Source organism: Chiroxiphia lanceolata, chromosome 3 (genome assembly GCF_009829145.1).
Source record: "Chiroxiphia lanceolata isolate bChiLan1 chromosome 3, bChiLan1.pri, whole genome shotgun sequence".
Classification (NCBI taxonomy): Eukaryota; Metazoa; Chordata; class Aves; order Passeriformes; family Pipridae; genus Chiroxiphia; species Chiroxiphia lanceolata.
In genome coordinates this window covers 102,476,301-102,494,902 of record NC_045639.1, presented here as the reverse complement: position 1 = coordinate 102,494,902, position 18,602 = coordinate 102,476,301, and the positions used below count along the sequence as shown (strand labels likewise).

Sequence of the window (18,602 nt, the reverse complement as noted above, 5' to 3'; positions counted from 1 at the left end):
ATGCATTTCTCCCAAGTATGATGATGAGCCCATCTTAAATTAAGACTTTGGAGAAGTATGTTTTTGTCAGATTTACATTTGTTGCATTTACTGACCAACCTTCCTGCTTCTTTTTCAGCTAACTGCTTTCCGTGAATGCAGACACAGTTCAAGGTGATAATTTTCTTCCCATTACAGCAAGACTGAAACATATCCCAAAATATATTAAAAATATATATTTTCCTGAGAGATTGTGCTATATATATCAGAGGTTTACATTTTTGCTGCAATATAAATTACTAATCTCTGAGGGTTTTCCTGTATTCTCCCAAGTGACTGATCAATTGAGGAGTGGTTGGCAAATAGTAAAAGGATATGTTAGGTAACCTTTTAAACTCTGTTCCACAAAAGCTTTCTTGGCAAGACACATACACTACATTTCATTAAAGGATCGAGAGGAATGAATATTAAAATGGAAGAAACTGACTTCTCAGCTTTTGTAAAGATGCCACCAGCACGTCTGCAACCAGAACCGGAGGAAGATCCACCATAGTGATATAGACTGCATCTGTAAGAAGTGACCATTATACTGTGTATATATATTGTACTGTAATACTGCAAGAGGGTTTTAAAAATCTTTCCACTTTATTTTTTTATGCTTATTAATCAGATACCGTTACTTATTGCAGTTGCAACTATGCACTTGTATAAAGCCATACTGTTGAAGTTTATATCATTCATACACGTCTATCAGAAGCTGCATGTCAGTGTTCAGCAGCTAGTATAGGTTTGAAGTATGTACTAATTTCAGCTGTACGTCATCATGGGCAGTCCTGTTTTACCTGTCTAATTGCCTTAATTTAAACTTTTTTCAATTTTTTTTTGCCCATTCTTTCTATTTAAGGAAAAAGAAAGTTTACCAGCTCTTAGAATGCAATTTTGCTTTGTGGCAGAAAAAATAGTGCACTATTTTTACACCTAGTAAGTATATCAATGTCAGCCTATTTTGAATGTATATTGACTGGTTTTAAGGGTGGGGAAGTGTTGGTTACAGAAACAATGTCGGAGAGCATTGGAATTACCAGACCATTTGCTTGTACATGTAACTGCTCATCCAGCCCTTTTTACGAACCTCAATACTAGTTATTGACTTATATTAACCCTCATTAAGTGCTATGAAACTTCATTTTGCCTTGTTTTTGCATACTCTCCTAGATGTGTTTTTTTTTTTATTTCTGGAAAGAAAAAGAATCTGTGACTATTTTTACATTTCACAACACAATATCCAAGGACTGTCACAAACTTTAAGAAAAGTAAAACATACTGTAGATGTATTTTAAAGTTTTAATCTGGTTCTCTAGCACATAGCTGTAGGCATAGATAAATATTTCAGTAGTGTGTTTTGAGAACTGATAGCTGGGAAGAAAGGGCCTCAGAGGCACTTAATCTGACTTCTTTTTTTTAACTTGGAGTTGTACAAAAAATATAATTTATGTGGGCTCATTCATGATATGTTCATAATTATCCCAGAAAATGCATGTTTTATACAACTACAGTATGTGATGTTAAACATATTGACAGTAAAAAATATAGTCTCCTATTTGGTCTCTTTATATATATATATATAAATATATATATATATTTAAAATATATATATATATAAAATATTGTGTGGGAGTGCAGTAATTTAAAATATGATCTAACACTTCAATGAAGGAGGACATTTCACTTTAAAATTTTTTGTTTGTTTGTTTTTTAAAGAGTGTTGAAATGTTTGGAAGGATAGGACCATGATTTATTTAACACTATCATGAAAAGTGAACTTGGAAACACTGAAATACTGAAAATTAAAAAATATATTTACATTTTGTAACCTCTACTACAGTTCAGCTTGACAGAGCCAGAATGTATTCAGTCTTCTATTTATGCACTCACAAAGTAAAATGTTGTTTGTGAGTTCTTAAAATCGAAGCTAAAACTTTCATATCATTTTTTATTAGGTATTCTAACCCAGCGCACAGCTACAGTGTTTTTTCCCTGCTTGTTTTGATTTACAGAAATACGGTATATTTTTAGGTGATGCAGATATGCATAGAGAACAACATTAAAAATGTATACAGTAAAACTGTTTCCGTTCACTGAATGCATAAATATTTTATATATATATATAAAAAAATGTTACATTGTGGGAAGTTCTATCCTTTTCTGAATTGGAGAATATTATATATATATTTTTAAATAAACTATTTGAGTAAGGTAAAATAGTTCCTGAACTTGAGAAGCTGGTAATTAATTGAATTTAATTATAGAGGCAACTACTGCGGCAGACATGGGAAAGGCAAGGACAAAGCCTGTGTGAGGAGGGAGCGCAGACTCCAGGGGAGCTGTTTGGCAGCTCCTCCACTGCTGGGGCTGGATCTGTTGCACTTTTCTCTCCCTGGCCTGCCCTCATTTACTGTTAATCCCTGGGGCCCTGTTAAGCCTGACATTTCAGGAAATGTACTATATTATAGTATTTACTGGCCCCAGTTTATACGTTCTGTGCGTTTATACATTACAGCAGGCTGTATTGAGATGGTGTCGTAGAGCAATAGAGGCTGAGAGAGCGCACTGGAGGTCCTGTGCTCTGACCTCTACCTCAGAGCAGGGCTAACTTAGCACCAGTTCCTCAAGGCCAGTGGTATGATGTGTATGAACCTTGATTTGTACACCGGACACAAAAGGCAAAGCCGCTCTTCTGTTCTTCTCACTTGTCCTGCTGTGAAACGCAAAGAACTCTTAAATGCCAGTTCCTGGAGATTGTGTTGTTTCCTTATTGTCCACCTTTTAACATTTTTGAGAGAAGGGTATATTCATTAACTAAAGAATATTTGTCTTGAAAGCCACAGATGTTTAAACACTTTCATTTTGTAACAGGGTTGCCCCAGCAAACAGAACATTTTTATGGCCTGAATGATTTATCTATAGAAAATTCTCTCACTGCAAGTCCTTTTGTTTCACAAGAGTAAACAAGTAGCATAGCCAAGCTGCAGATTAACCTTCTGGAAAAATCAGGGATCAAACTTGGATCCAGAAGCTTTGGACACTTGTAGGGAAGTTGCTCTTTAGTTCACAATCCAAAAGCTCACCAGCAGAGAAGCTGGACAGGAAGACCCCGTTGGAGTTACCGTGTCAGTTGTCAGAAAGACCTTTCTGCAAGGAGATTTCCACTTCCGTCCTAGTTGTGTGCTGCAATTCTCTACTTCTAGTGTTTCCTGCCAAAGCACAGCCCCTCCCAGCACTACCAGCAATCCAGCACCACGTCTGCTTTTACTAGAGGAAAACTGTGGTTCTTGTGCTTCTGAGCATGGTTGATGCTGTAACCAAAATGTGACACAGAATCACATACCATGTAGGACTTGGAAACATGCAAGAGGCCCGTGGATCTCGGCAGTCAGTGACAGGGGCCAGATTAAAAACATCACTGAAATTCTACTGCAAGTGTCCAGATCTCTTACTACCTCTTGATGGCACTGAACCTCCTACATTTTGACAGACATTCAGTGGCTCTCTGAAGGCACCAAGGCCAGGAAAGCTGCCAGTGAAATTGTATGCTTTTTCTCTTTAGTTTCTCAGGCAATGTCAAGTGATCATGAGAAATTTGAGCATTTGTGTTTGTAATCTTATAATCTATTAGTTTCCCATCTAGCTTTGAGAGAATTATCCTTGGAAGAGGATTTATATATTTTGGTCTCAAGTGCCTTTACCCATCCTGTGCTTGTGAGGTGATATTTGGGATGCTGCTCTGAAAAGGGGGAATGTATATGAAAACAAACTTCTTACCTGCATTGCTCTTACAAACTCTTACTGTCTCCTAATTCTGTTTCTGAGGCAGGTGAACATAACAGTACATGGTCCACTTCAGTGAACTTGAGTATTTCAGTCTCTTTCACATTCCTGGATAGTTTGCCTCAGCATTGATGTTAAAATAAGGGTTAATTTATTATATCATAGAATCAGAGACTATCTCAAGTTGGAAGGGACCCATAAGGATCATGGAGTCCAACTTCCTGCTCTTCACAGGACAACCTAAAACTAAATCATATGACTAACAGCATCATCCAGACACTCCTTGAACTTTGACAGGCTTGGTGCCTTTTCAGTGCATTACAGTTTTTTATGGACTGTCATCTCTGCATGTAGTACACTTTAAACTGAAAACATTGTTTGTTATTTTTAAGATTAGCTTCTGAACCACTTAGGGTTTTATCAGCATCCCAAGGATCATGCGGTTTTTCCTACTGCTTAGAAGTATCCTCCATAAGAGCAGGAAGGAGTCTTCTTTTGGATCTCTGTAAAAGATGTTGATGGAGTCGTTCTGAAACTAGTTTGTGTTCTTGGTTGAAGTTGCCTATCAAGTGGACAGGAATATACTCAGACATTCTCATCTGAGAAATGAGATGAGTCTATTGAGATGTATGTGGCTGAAAAGAGCACCATGGCTTAACACATCGAGCCTAATTGTCCCCAGAAACTACTGTAGTGAATGGAAAATCTCACTGTAAAACCATAGCTCCAAGAAGTGGGGATGCAGAGGAACTGTAATTTATTGGCACAGGGATGCTGATTACCAGGCCTTATTAATGAAGATTGGTGTTTGGAATCTTTGCCCCTTTGTAGGAAGGAAGCATTGTTTTATAAAGGTAGGAAAGACACGATACTGCTTGCTAATGAAAGGGTGAAGCTTTGGATTTGACTGCAGCTGGTTTTGCTCCAATAATCTTAAGAGAAGCTCCATGATAAAAGTGATCTTTCAAAAGGAAAGTCACAGTGAAAGGCAGCAAAATTTCAAAGTTATAAATGTATGTAGTCCCGCATACTTTAAAGAAATCTGGAAACACGTCGCCCTGAAAAGAAAGGGCAGAGAGCACAGTAATTTCATTTGTTGAAGGAGCTACCTAGAAATGCTGTCACAGACAAGACAACCACATGTGATGCTTTGGTCTGTTGCCCCATTTTGAGGTCGAGGCCTTCGGTGTTTGTTCAGAGATGTGAGCCTGTTTGTATGTATACTCTTACACTGTGTACCAGTGGGCCTCGTAGGTCATCTAGTTCTTGTCATTTGTCATTGCTCTTTGGGGTGTTTTTTGCCCAGGATGCTGTTGCAGCACTGGGTAAGCATGGCCACCCAATAAGAAGTACATCAGGCTTGTGAGATCACTGCCAATCCTCTTCCTTTGGGTCACCAACTTCAGGCACTGAATTGCCTTGGATATGTGCTACTTTTTATTAACAAGTGAACTGGTGGAAATGTTTTCTGGAGGTATCTGAGATATTAAATAACTTTTTTGAGGCTGAAGGAGCCAGGAGTCCCACTGTCTGAGCCCTGTTTCATATCTGCTTGCCCTGGTGGTGTCGCTTGCCTCAGCTGTGTTCCACTTTCCAATAGACTCTCAAAGCAGATCTTGCACATGGGTGCAGGTCTGGCTGCAGCTTCAGGACTTGCATTTATTTGCTGGATCCCATGGCCTCATGTGTCTGCGTGATGTCCAGCATATTTTACAGTCCTTATGTCCTGGAGGCCAACAGATTCAGTAGGACCTGTGTAGCCATTACCCCCCTCTGCAGTGATGGAAGGACTAGATAAATACAATAAGGAGGCTCCCCTGCACATTTCGTATCCTGTTCAGAGATACAGCAATGGGAGTTGTATTACTGGAAGGTGGGCAAACATGCAAGCTTAAAAAAAAAAAAAACAAAGCTGAGAGAGGAAAGTATCCTTGAGCTCAGAGTCCATGAGGACTGAAAGTTGTGCCAACAGTGCATATCATGGAAAAAAAATTTAAATCTCACAAGATAAGTCGCTCTCTTGAAAGTCAGACCACTGGAATCTTTATTTAGTCAGTTGCTCAAAGGTGAAAGAATTTCTTTACAGTAATTGGGTACTTAAAATATGCTTTACACGAGCTCAATTTGTGCTTCATTAGTCATGATGTACATGACAGAGAGGACGCTGAGGCATAGGATGTGTATTCTTCCATTTATGATTTTCATATAATTTGAGTCAGGTCAGCATCTTGGTATTGCTGGCCAGAGCCTCTAAATTCCAAAGCAGAATTCTTGTACATCGCAGAGCAGGCATATGCACCGATGACTTGCAGTTACAGTAAGGTGGTAAGTAGGATTGACTTTCAGCATGGAGCCATGTTACTATTCAGTTTAAATCAGAATTATCATTAGCTAACTTCTCTTGTCACATTTTAGACTGGTGCAGGTTCTGTTCTTTACATCAGTTTCCAGAATACTTGACAGATAAAACAAGATGTCTGTCCACTTAACGTTCCCTCCCTGTGAGTCGGTGATAGCACATAATGCACAGAAGTACTTGTTTAGGCTACTGACAATTTAAGACAGTTACGAGCTGAAATAATGAAACAAAACAGGGTGTTAACAACATTTTGACAGGTATTTAAATTGTCTTTCAGGTATCCCCAGTTAAATTTCATCAAAAGTATAATTTAAAAAGCCTCTTATTTTACCCCTAGTCCAAAGACTGGGTTATTTTTCAAGACATAGATGGTGTTTGCCCCAACCACTTCCAGTGTAGAATGGAATAGCTGACATCTTTAACTTGAAAATATCTGTATGTCTATCTTGCCATCAGGCAGGAAACACCTGAGGTCCATCAGGACTCAGGTCTCTGAGACTGCCAAGATCTTGCAATTGGATCCATCTCAAGTGATGAGCTGTCACGTTCTTAGGTGATGTTTATTGTGGTTCCCAGACACCTGTTTGACCTCAGCAGCTATCACCTCCGAGAACTCTGAAGCATCCTGGAGAACTCTGGCTCAAAATCAAGCGAATTAAAATTCAGTACAAATCAAGAACTTAATAACATCTTAAGATTTTTTTTCAGCTTTCTCACCTTCCAAACTGAGACATCCTCAGAGCATTATTATTGATGAAGGCAACATTTTATGTTCTGCTTAATACATAAATATGAATTCCAAGTATCGAAGAATTTGGAAGGGAGTGGAACAAACCAGCCTGAAGAGAATTTGGAGGGGAGTAATTATTATTTATCATTGGAGAAAATACATGGCTGGCAAACTACCTCATTTGAGTTGATCTCCACATCTGTGTAGCTTTTCATTTGTAATAGTTCCTCCTGTGAGCTCTCAGGGGTTAATTCCCCCCCCCCCCTCTGCCTTACATATGCCCCTAAATAGATAAGGATTGTTTGGTGGAGGATACCTCATTTAAAGAAGTGAATGAAGCCATTCTGCAAGTTTTAAGCTGATTGGGACTGTTCAGCTAATTGCGAATTACTTCCTCCAGAAAGTCAAACTGCACTAAAATCCACCTTCGGAGCTGCAGTGGTTGGGAGCGTTGCTGCCTCCCTGCCCTACTCTTTTCTCTCCTCTTTTAATAGATTAGATTAGCAGAGCCAGGATAGGGAGCAGCTACGTGCACAGCATAAGCCAGTAAGAGAGGCTTGGGGGTCAGGCAGGGACAGGGACTCCTGAGCAGTCCAAGCAACAGCATCCTTTGCTGGATTAGAGTAGCACAAAGAAACACATCTTTGTGCACAGTTTTACTCTGCACAAAATGCCCTGTATTAGAAAGGCCCAGAGGGTGGGGGAGAAGATGGTTTTGCACGTGTTTGATGTTGCTGTTCACTGAGGACAGTTCAGAAAAAATAAACTATGTGCATCTTACACTGTTCACATCCTCACTTTCAGGCACACAGCCTGCTACCTCGAGTCACGTCCTCATTCCTTCCTCTGGATAGTAAATCTGGTAAATGCTTTCTCTCATACAGTTAAAGTGAGCTTGTAGCTTACCTGTTGCCAAATGCCCAGTCACAGTTCATCATATCCACAGCTGGAGATATTTGGAGTTGTTCAGTGGACTGTACTGGAATTCAGAGCTTGTCTTTTCACACGCAAGGAAACAAACTTTTTGAAAGCCCTGACAGGGCCCAGGTTTTGTCAGCCAGGACAGGACAGGCTGTGTTACCTTGTGAGCATGTTGTGAACTGGTGCAATTAGACACGGAGTGTGTAATTCCACACTCACGCAGCATCTGTGAATGGAGCTTTATTACTTCCAGTCCCGTGAACAAAAGTGGCTTACTGGCTTACACCCACTGCAATAAATCCAAGCAGCTTTCCCTGCCTGCCTTTGGCTCACTGCTGCATTAAGCAGCAACCAACTTGTGTCCACCCGATACTGATGAATGACAAGTTTAACAAGATTTATCCTCCTTGTGTATCTTGTCTAAAGCTGCTGCCTTTAATCCAGCCACTGAGAAGATTATGCTTTACATACTGGAAAAGACAAGGTCAGCGCTTTCATGGGGCTTGCCCAGAACTGGAATGTATGTCTGCTTACGAAAGTGAAGGAAATTACTCTCTGGGAGGAAAAAAAAGTGTGTAAAACTATTAACTGCTACTGTCTGATTTGTTCCATATCTCTTGCAGCTTGAATGAGAACTCATGGTCCAGCTTTCCAAGTCCACAAAATTACTTTACCTTAGCTCATGAATTACCCAGCTTTGTTTCTTTTCCTCAGTCTTTTTTTCACACAGGCTTCTAAGGAGATTTATTCAAAATATGTTACGTATCCTATTAAGAACTTTCTTAAATGCGTTTTCAGCATTTTATGATGGAAAAAACCAAATTAAGGTGCTGATTCTCAAACCAAAAATGGAGCAGCTTCACTTTGCTGCAGCATCACTCAGGAGTATGAAACATGTCAATAACAGAGGGGGTTTGAACTCCATCCAAATCTTTCTCTATCATGAAGAGGCTTTAATTTAAAAAAAAAAATTAGGTGTGTTTCTTTTTTTCATTTTAAGATGCTGGAGCTCTTTAGCATTTGACAGGTTAATATTCAGTCTGATGCTTCAGATAATTAGGGTAAAAGCTGCCCATTTATGACCTGTAATGAATATTTCATTTTCTCTCCATATATGAAAACAGAATAAAAAATCAAATGCAATGAAAATTAACTGTAAGAATGACATTATCAATCTTGAAGAATAGCATTTATTAATATCACCTGAAAAATGTACCACATGCCACCTGCCACCATTTAGACCACTTCAGATACTTTACACAGCTTTAGTAAAATCAGTAACAGAATGTTTACAGTTAATCTCTCAACCAACATAGAAAGATTTATTGTAGCAGTAAAAATGCTCATCTTTGACTTGCCCTCAATAATGTGAGATACATGAAATCTAGATTCAAGACACATCTCTTCCCACCCCTTCCCACTCTAAAAACGAAGCAGCTGTTTTCTGATGCTGAACATCCCAGTCTGATTGCTGAGTGTTCACTGGTGGAAACATCTGCTTTTGCACATCCTGCTCCTCCACAAGAGTCCCACAATTTAGCATGTTGCAAAGAAAACCTGCCTCAGATGTAGTCAATATAGTCTTCCCATAGTTTTCAGGAGTGTTGGGATCAAGGGTGCCTTGGTTTGTACATGCCAATGAACAGAATACCGTAAGAATTCTTTTGAAATGATGTAATGAGAATGTAATGAGAAATGAAGACAAGATATGTGATTACTAATGTAACTTTTGGTTTAGAAGGCATTGCTTCCAAAGGCAAAATCTCGTTAATAGTTCTCAAGAATACCCTTTTGCCCCGTTTTACTCTAAGTACTGCAAATTGATTAGAATCTCTGAAGTAAAAATTTAAGTGAAGTCTATGTTCTTCAATACCCTTTAGCACAGACAGGCCAAAAACTAATGAACCACAGAGCAGTATCACCAAAAACTGACCAACCATGGGAGATGAGTCTGTGAGGTGCATCAAGGTGCACATGTAGCCAGGTCACTGCCAGTATGGATTGTGTTTGGGGATTCTGGATATCGGTTCAGGAACTTCTGCTTGAACACCATTTTTACCTGTTGGTCAGTTTCATTAATTCCCATACATTCTAGTCTCTGACGTTCCCAAAACAGTATGTTCAGTGAATGAGAGCTCAGGTTGAAAAAGAAGAATTCATAGTTGAGTTTCTGCTCTTATCCAATAAAAACTGGGTATACTGAAGAAAGTGACCAAGGGTATCCTGTATCAGCTGTATAAATTGTACTATTTAAGTGTTGCATGTAAGTGTTACAATCCCAAGTGGATTTGTGACTTAGTAAAAGACATTTAGAACCTTATTTTGGATTGGGCCTTGACTCAGATTTTCTTCATCCTAAAATACAGATAGTTAATGTCAAACTGAGTTGCTTGTAAGACAAACATCTGTTGTGGTTTTTCAATCTTGCAGCAGAAAGACAAGTCGGTATGTTGGTACAAAATTGATCATGTATAACTGAAGAAAATTGCTTATATGTAACCAGAAAGTACTGAAGTGATACAAGAATATATAAACATCTAATTACAAAATACATTGTAGTAAAAAAATCCAGAGAAAATGTGATATTAGTGAAACTTGTCTGAAATGACCAATAAAAATATGCTGCTTAAATTAAGTATCTTATCAAAATTATTTCTTAGATAAAGTAAGCATGAAGATACTATACTGTAAGAACTGTACATAGTATAAGTATGCTAAGGGGTAAATATTAGGCTTGAGAGAGACAGGGAGCTTCCTCAACCTTTGTTCTGTTCTTCAAGCTTAATCGTAGGTTTGGGTTTTTTCATGGTAATGATATGTGTGTTAATCAGTATCTTCTAATCGGTCTTTTTAGTCTTCCTGTAGTGCAGGATTGTGGCTGTGACCCAAATATTGAGAATGAGCATGGTTATGAAACGGATGAGAACTAAAAGGGAAAAAAATATTGTAAGCATTAATAAAAAAAAACCAACTGCTGTTATTTTCACAGGACAAGTTGTTTTGTAAACCTTTGCTGGTTCCTATTCTGCAACTCTTTTCAGCCAATTAGTTTTAATTACTATATTCAGGAACCCAGAAATTCTGAGTGTAAATACAACAGAAAAGAGCATTTAGCACTTACTCGCTTGCAGCGATATCTGAAAATGATACACTGCAGTACATTTAATTATTTTCTAACAAAGCCAGGAGAGTAGTACAAGTGTGAGTAGCCTCATATTAATTCTTATTTACAGCAAAAGCTAAACTCAGAGTCGCAGATCACGTCCTTTAGAGTTGCATGTGTTGTTTATAATAAAGGGATTAGTCTCTATTGCCATCTGTTAAGTGTAGCCATTGGGAGACAGGAAATAACCTGTATCTGTCAGATTTTAATGATGGAAAATCTGACAATTGACAAAAAAAATCAGTTTTTCAGTACCTTGAATAACTCAGCTCTTTTAAAAACCATAGGCATAGTACTTCTACCTGTAAGACCACAGGTTGAAGTACAGGTATGTCTAATGTCTGTTTGGTAACTGGAATATTCACAGAAATGCACACAAAACTTTGTTTCAGAACTATGAGATATTTGACAGTTCTGTACATGTGGATGTTACAAGTGTTACAAGTTAACTGGAAACATTTTCCATTAGAGCAGCACAGCATCGATGTTTGCTGCTGTCTCTTCCCTGTTCCAAAGTGGATGATGCTGGGTTTTATACATCAGCTTTACCCAGAGCCAGCTTTACTCTCCTGGTGTTTCCTCCCTCCCCGCAGTGAACTTCTCTCACTTCTGTGTGTGTGTGTAGCTGCAGGTGAGGTGGGCTCAGTACCTGACCCTGACTAAATTCCTGCACGTGCATTCTGCCAAATTTTTAGTGACCCAGTTAACATCATGGCCCCATGAACTCCTTACTCTGGCAAAAGGAAAGCAGCAAGCATAGGAGTGGAAATGGGGGATTGAAATGGGACTCCTTTTCCAGTGAAAGAGCTGCTTGAAATGCTTGTAAAGCTGCGGCCTTAATGTGCTGCTTAAAAAGGATATAATTCATTCAAATGATGCTTCTGATGAAACAGCAGTTTTGAACGAGAACAAGGAACCAGCAGATGAAGCACAAAGGGATTTTGTTACTGTTCTTGCATCCACCAAGTCTTGATTTTAAACCATTTATTGAAAAATCTGTTACACTCCCTAGCTCTTGCAGTTTTCTTAGGATGGTAAGAACCTGTTAAGTAAATTTACTTCATAATTAAAACAGCTGCAAATTATATATTTTAAGTCAATTTTTATGAGTTTCTTACCAGCCTACCATTTCATTTTCAGCCTGCCAAAACTTTCTTCTGAATGTTGTGCCTAACTACTATTCATATACTAAGCTGAACTTTAGTTTTCTAGAAGAATTTTTAATTCAGAAAGCCTTCAATATGAAATAGAAGCACTTCCTATTTGAAAAATTCATTCAACTACTACAGAGTTTTTAAGTTATATTTTACATTTTTTTGTTAAATAGTAAAGATTTTTAATGCTTTACTCTGCTAGTTTTAGAATTAATTTTATAGTGCTTTTGCCAATTGAAAAAAATAATATCTTTTGGACCAGTTGTACCATGTGATGTGTGAGCAGTTTTTCGTGGTTTTTTTTTTCTTGATGTATTTTCCTGATTTGTAATCTTGTGCTACTTATTTTGGCAACTCCTTCCCTTCCCATGCTAACCCACCATGTTCATGGTTTGTTCTTCTGCGACCTTTTAGCTGTTTTACAAAAGACCTAAAAACTACTGTGGCAGCTGTTCCCTTGGAAAGGCAGTTCCAAACTTTACTCACCTGCGAGATCATTTGTAGTCACTACAGTTGTAAATATTCTTGCTGTAAATTGAATGAAATCTGATTAGTGGAACACATGACATATTTATAATTTTAAAAAATGATGAAATATCTATTTTTCAACAGAGGGTAATCTTCCATGAAAATATACACTGTACAGATATTCCCACTTTTAGTACATCCAACTCTTCACTATTTTAGCTTCAGAGATCATGCTCTCAAAGGTGAGTGGCAATGTATTAAGGGTCTTTTTCAATGAGAAAATCACAGCCATAATTAGAACTTTTATATCTGTATCTATCACATAGATATAGATTGGATGTGGCCAGAGGATACTGCTTTTCTTTCTGTTCAGCCCCTCCTTCAGTAGCTGACAGTGACTTACACCCACAATCAAGTAACTTAACCATTGTGAATGTCCAGGTGTGTGCTTTCAGCCTTCTGCAAATACAAGGAAATCAGTTTTCCTTCCCACAATGGACCTAAACGTTAATTAGTTCACATTTGCATCAGACTAAAAGCATTTACATTGTTCAGCAAACATACCAAAACTTCTAATTATTAACTTTCATGTGGAAATAGATCCAGCATCACTGTGTTTTATAGTGAGAATATTTTAAACAAGTTTTGTGAAGATGAGAAAGGCACTGGCACTTCTGAAAAAAGCTGTAGAACTGTTCATACAGACCATTGGGAATTACCACAGGAACTCTACAAATCACTGTTCTTAAATTCTCTGTCCAGAAATGCAATTACATGTAGCCACCGAGTTAATGGTATTTATCAGTGTGTACTTATTTATAGGTAGCTTCAAAATTAGCATTGCCTGATTGTCTAACTCAAGTGTTAGCACCTTTTCATGCTGGATCACTTGTAATTTTATTAAATCCTAGAACATGGAAATCTTTTCTTCATAAAGACAGCCTTTCAGTTATTTCAACTCAGGTTCCCTTGGCCATATTCACGTGGGTTTTAAGTCACTGGTTTATATCATTGTGTCAAACTTGATTTCAAGAGTCTCAGGAGTCAGCATTAAGGGAAACTCAGGCAAGATCTTTACCTATAAGTAAATACCTATGGAAAGAGGCATTAGGAGAACTCAGTACTTGACACCAAGTTGCCCATGGCTTACTTGCACAGGTGTATGCAGACATACTCCAGGTCAAGGCGCTCACTTGTCCGGAATCTTTGGTCTGCCAGAGACACCACAGCTGAACCAGCTTACTGGCTGCGCTGATGAATGTGCACAGGTTCTGAAAAGCAGGTAAAAAAAAAAGAGAAAGAACCTCTGCTATTGTATTATCTGAACAGAACTAGCTTTTTCACTTAGAATAAATGCTGGTATTTGGCAACCCAAGTGCTTTGGTTCTTACTAAGGAACAGTGAAGCAAAAACTGGAAGTTGCCAGAAACAAGGGACTGATTTCTGAGGCAAGAGGCTCAAAGAGCAGCACATTTGCTACTGTTGCTGGCAAATGCTTGATATAGGCAAATACAATAAAAAGCAAAGAAACGAAAAAAGCTTTTCAACCTGCTCCATAAAACTGTTTATGAAAGTCAGCTGAAATGGGACTGATCTAGTCTAAACAGCAAGGTTGATTCAGACCATCTGTTACCACTATGTCTGGCAAACCAAACCATAAAGGAATGAGAAAACTGACAAGAATGTGTGGAAAATTAGTCCAATTGGAGGGAAAAAAATAATAACAGGAATGCACTATTCACTCTGTCACTCTTTTAAAGGGGATTTTGCAAAGGCAGCAGGTAGAGAGCACCTCCACACAGGCCTTTGTGCCATGCCCAGATTTTCTTTGCAAGTAAGGATTGGAGTTGGGCTTAGAAGTTTTTATCCCCATTTGTATCATCTTTTGCATTAGCAACTCCAGTTCATCTCAATTACATTTTTACTTTCTCTCTTCTGGTAAAAAGAGAAAAGACCATCTTTAACCTATGTAGGCATTATCAGATGGTATTTTTCTTGCAAAATTGTAGGACTAAAGGGGAAAAATTATTTTACATGTCCTGTTCCAAATGCTTTGACTGACGGTCCATTCTCTTCTTGTTGTGTTAAAGGTTTATTGGTTGGGATTATGACATTAGGACTAAAGTGGCAATAGAATCTCAACATCTCCTAGTTTTAATTAAGGCACCACTAATTAGCAACTTTACCTTAGAACATACCTTTTTTTTTCACCATAGAGTCTCTATTGCCACTGATGTTTTCCAGCTACTCATAGAAGAGAGAACCAGTTGAAAACTGGTTGGTTGTTCTGAAAGCTAAAGTTGTCCTTATTCCAATGACAAATATAAGGAGAGATTCCACTGATAAAGACTTCCAGAAAAAAAGTAATTTCATATGAAGACCTACTTTCAAATAAACATGCAGCACTTACCATGGCCAGGTCTATTATCCACTTCCGCAGTGTTAGCATGTACCAGCCCCCCCAAAATCTTACATTAAGTTAAGTTTCATAGCACTGAAAATTCTAGGATACAAAGTTCTCAAAACTGCCTGAGGAATTAGATTTTTTTAAAACATCTGGAAACAATCTTATTGAAACTTTGTAACAGACTATGCAATCCAGATAAAACATATTAAGCACTGGTTGAAACATTAAGTGTTCCTATTTTTCACACTGTCTTCAGTTGAGCAGTTGCCTGTAGTTTCTCAAAACTTGCTCCAAAGCACAAGATTTGAGATTTAAACTGAAGTCCTATTTAAAAACAAACAAACACTGCTATCTTCATCATAGAAAGTATAACGTGCATGGGCGGGAATCAAAGAAAAAAGATCTGTCGTTTCTACTCTGCATCCCTAGCAAAGATGTAAATTAAGAATTGGGTTTACTCTTTATCAGTTGGTAGTCTTCTAAAGCATAGCTACATATGAAGCTTACTTCCTGTGGAGATTTACTGTGATCCAAGAAATCAGCATGTGAATGTGGAATGCACATTGAGGAGTGGCTGAAAATGATTTACAACAGTAGCACAAAACAAATGATGACATAGCTGCTATGCAAAGAACTATCAAACAACTCTATAAACCAAAACTCCCAGATATCAAAGGATACGTAACTGCAAAGAACAAAGCTCGTTTCATTTTTCCAAAGAAATGCAGAATGCACAGAAGGAGAATGACATCTGAAACAAATGAAAGATAGCTCATCACCGAGGGACCGGCAGGGCCCGAACGCAATCCTAGACTGTTCCACTGGGCACCATGTCCATGGCAACTCCTTTCTTACAGGCTCTGTCTCTCAAATGGGCTTAATGTCCAAAATACTGCAAGCTCCAAAACAAAGCTTTTCATCAAGTCTGGAGTGTTTAAACTGTTTCTCTCCCACATGGAGGTACTGCATAAAGGATGCGCTTACACTGCAACTCTTTGTAATAATTTGGTCTTTCTCCTCTACCTTACCATCTCTTTTAATGAAATTTATAAGAATTCAATTTTATTTGAGATGTTCACTCCCCCCCCCCAACTCCAGCATCACTGCAGTGGAGTACTGTACCTACATGCAGAGCCTGGGAGTGCTGAATGAACCGTTTAATTTCCAAAACATGGTTTTAAAAAATTACCTTGTGCAATGATGATGGGGTATTCCAGGTATGTCTGCAGAGGGTAACCATAGTAGATCTGGTACCTCAGAAACACAATGAAGCTGAACAGAGAGATACAAAACAAGGTGACTGCACAAAGGGACACAACAGCGCCTTCACAACTTTTTACTGTTTTGGTGGTGTCAAAAGGCACAAGACAGCCCCTGCTGTCAAACTGATCAAACAAATTTGGGCACAAAGTGCAAGCCTGATCATCCTGTAATCTATTTCTGTGACCCTCAAATAGAATAAGAGGTAGAGAGCTGCACACACTTCTCATCAATGGCAGAGTGTGTAAGGCATAATTTTATTAATTACAACTGGTGAGAAAGAAAGAAAGGCTTCCAGACCTAGGAAATACCTTCTTTTTCCAAGAACCCTGGCACCTCTAGGATAATTCAGATTTATTTATGCCCGTGGTTCAATCTCTACATTAAGCAAGTTTTACAGGAATAGAAAATGTTTTCCAAGCTGTTTAGACTATACTGTAAGAGACTGCCCAGTGTAGCTCTACTAGTCAGACTGAGAGTCTGTTCCTAAGTGCACCAAACAATGGCAATTCTCCTTCCTGCCAATCCAAAACAGAGTATCTGAAAAGAACGGAATTTTTATAATGTTTTCTCTACTTTCCACTCTCCTGCAAGTCCATGGGGTTAGACAGAAAATTCATGGCTGCACAGAGGAAAGAGAAAGGACTCTGAGAACAATTTTATGTAAGGAAAAATTTATGGTTTCCAGGGTAGAAATATGGCACAAGGAACAGCCTGCCTTGGAAGAAACTGTTTCTTTCAGTATTCAGAATTTAAATATTTGAACTTCCTTGTTATAAAGTCAAATTAGACTCCCTGCCATCAACACCATGCTTATCTATCACTCCTCTGCCTTGTCATTGCATGCTGACTCTGCAGAACCATCCCAGCTTGCACCAGTAGTCCTAAAGCTCCCTGCAACTGGACTCAAAGTCTTTAAAAGCTGCAGGATAAATAGTCTACTGAGTAAACAAACAGTCCCAATAAATGTTTCAAAGAAGACCCACACTGCAGTGGTGTGGGTACCATAGTTATCACACAGGTGCTTAGGAGACATTTATGGCTTCGCCATGCTCATCTGAAACGTTACTTACAAAGCTTTTTTAATGCACACGAATGATTTTAAAATGCTGCAACCACTTTCTGGCTGGAGCTGTGGGGTCACTAATCTCTGCTGGAACTAGAATTTACTTAATTAACTCTGAGATGTCCGTACACCTAAATGCCAGACCAGGGTCAGCAGTTGTGCCCCTGCCTGAAGACGTCACGGGTGAGTTCAGAAACAACATGCCGGTTTTGTGAGGGGATTTTTCCGAATAAAAAGCCCTGTTTTAGCCTGGTGCAGGGAGCTAGCAGCCATCTGGCTGGATGTTCTGCCCACCTCCATCCATCGGTTTGGCCAACATGAGGCTTTTCAAGGTATTTACTCTCACTTGTACCTACATCTGAATGTGCATGCACAAAGTTTATTTATTTTTCATTCCATACAATCCTCTTTAGGCAAGATTTAATAAGCCTAGCCTATGTAAGCTTATTACAGGCTGACAGGTCTTTGGAGTTTGACACGGCTTATAATTTTCCTAAAGAATGATTATGTTTTACTGATTTGGGTGAGGGGAGCCTGTCTGACAAGTACAACCTGCACCACAGGGCACACGGGCCACTCAATAACCCAAACAGACGGCTTGCACCCTCAGCAGCTCTCACCTCCAGCGACACGCGTCGTATAGGACAAGTTATAAAAGCGGTTGCCCTTTAAACAACAGCGCGGAATCACTTTAGAAACAGGAAGATCCTTCTCCAAAGTCTCTCTGGGCTCTCCTAGAGAGGGCTGGCCCCGAACGGAGCGATGTAACACCGAGACAGCGGGGTGTGCTCGCTGCCCCTCGAGCCGCCCCTCAGCGCGCCCTCACGCCTGGCCCGAGCCGCGCCGGAAGGAATTAATCCCTGGCTGCTGCAGCAGCGTGGCCGCAGCGCCCCGGACCCCCGGCCGAGGGGATCCGCGGCCCCAGCGCTTCTTCCCGCCGCGCTCCCGCACCTACTGCTCAGATCGGGGGGAACACGCAGCGTTGTCCCCGTGTGCCCCCGCCGCCTTACCCGGCCAGCTCCAGGAGCAGGCTGCTCACGCTGAGCCCCCGCGCCGACCCGGCCTGCAACACTGCCGCCAGCTGCGGCAGCTTGATCACGGCACACACCGCCCATGTGCTCCAGTGCGCCACGTCCAGCACCGTCAGCGCCATCCTGGGCACGGGGAACCCGCCGTGCGGCGTGACGGGCGGGGTGTGGCGGGGAGCCCGCCCGGGACGGGGAGCCTGTGACGGGGTGTGGCGGGGAGTCCGCCCGGAACGGCCACG

General features: G+C 39.7%; 2 protein-coding genes across 5 annotated transcripts in view; one reads left to right on the top strand and one right to left on the bottom strand.

The window, feature by feature from the left end:
- The window catches only part of ROCK2 (Rho associated coiled-coil containing protein kinase 2), a 106,492-nt gene extending 96,044 nt beyond the window's left edge, over positions 1–10,448 (top strand). For all 3 annotated transcript variants that reach the window (XM_032683823.1, XM_032683824.1, XM_032683825.1), the window contains one exon: positions 119–10,448. The gene's annotated coding sequence lies outside the window, so the exon portion shown is untranslated. The remainder of the gene's footprint in view (positions 1–118) is intronic.
- Positions 8,988–18,591, bottom strand: SLC66A3 (solute carrier family 66 member 3). 2 transcript variants are annotated; one of them, XM_032683829.1, is made up of 7 exons: positions 18,346–18,591; positions 16,199–16,281; positions 15,691–15,760; positions 15,013–15,070; positions 13,753–13,873; positions 12,621–12,662; positions 8,988–10,743 (listed from the first exon to the last, which is right to left on the bottom strand). In XM_032683829.1, the coding sequence occupies exons 1-7, from the start codon at positions 18,486–18,488 to the stop codon at positions 10,655–10,657; spliced, it is 606 nt and encodes a 201-aa protein (XP_032539720.1). In that variant the 5' UTR covers positions 18,489–18,591; the 3' UTR covers positions 8,988–10,654. The 2 variants fall into 2 exon arrangements, with proteins under 2 accessions (XP_032539720.1, XP_032539719.1); XM_032683828.1 differs by lacking the exon at positions 8,988–10,743 and adding an exon at positions 10,751–12,022.
- Positions 18,592–18,602: the final 11 nt, after the last annotated feature.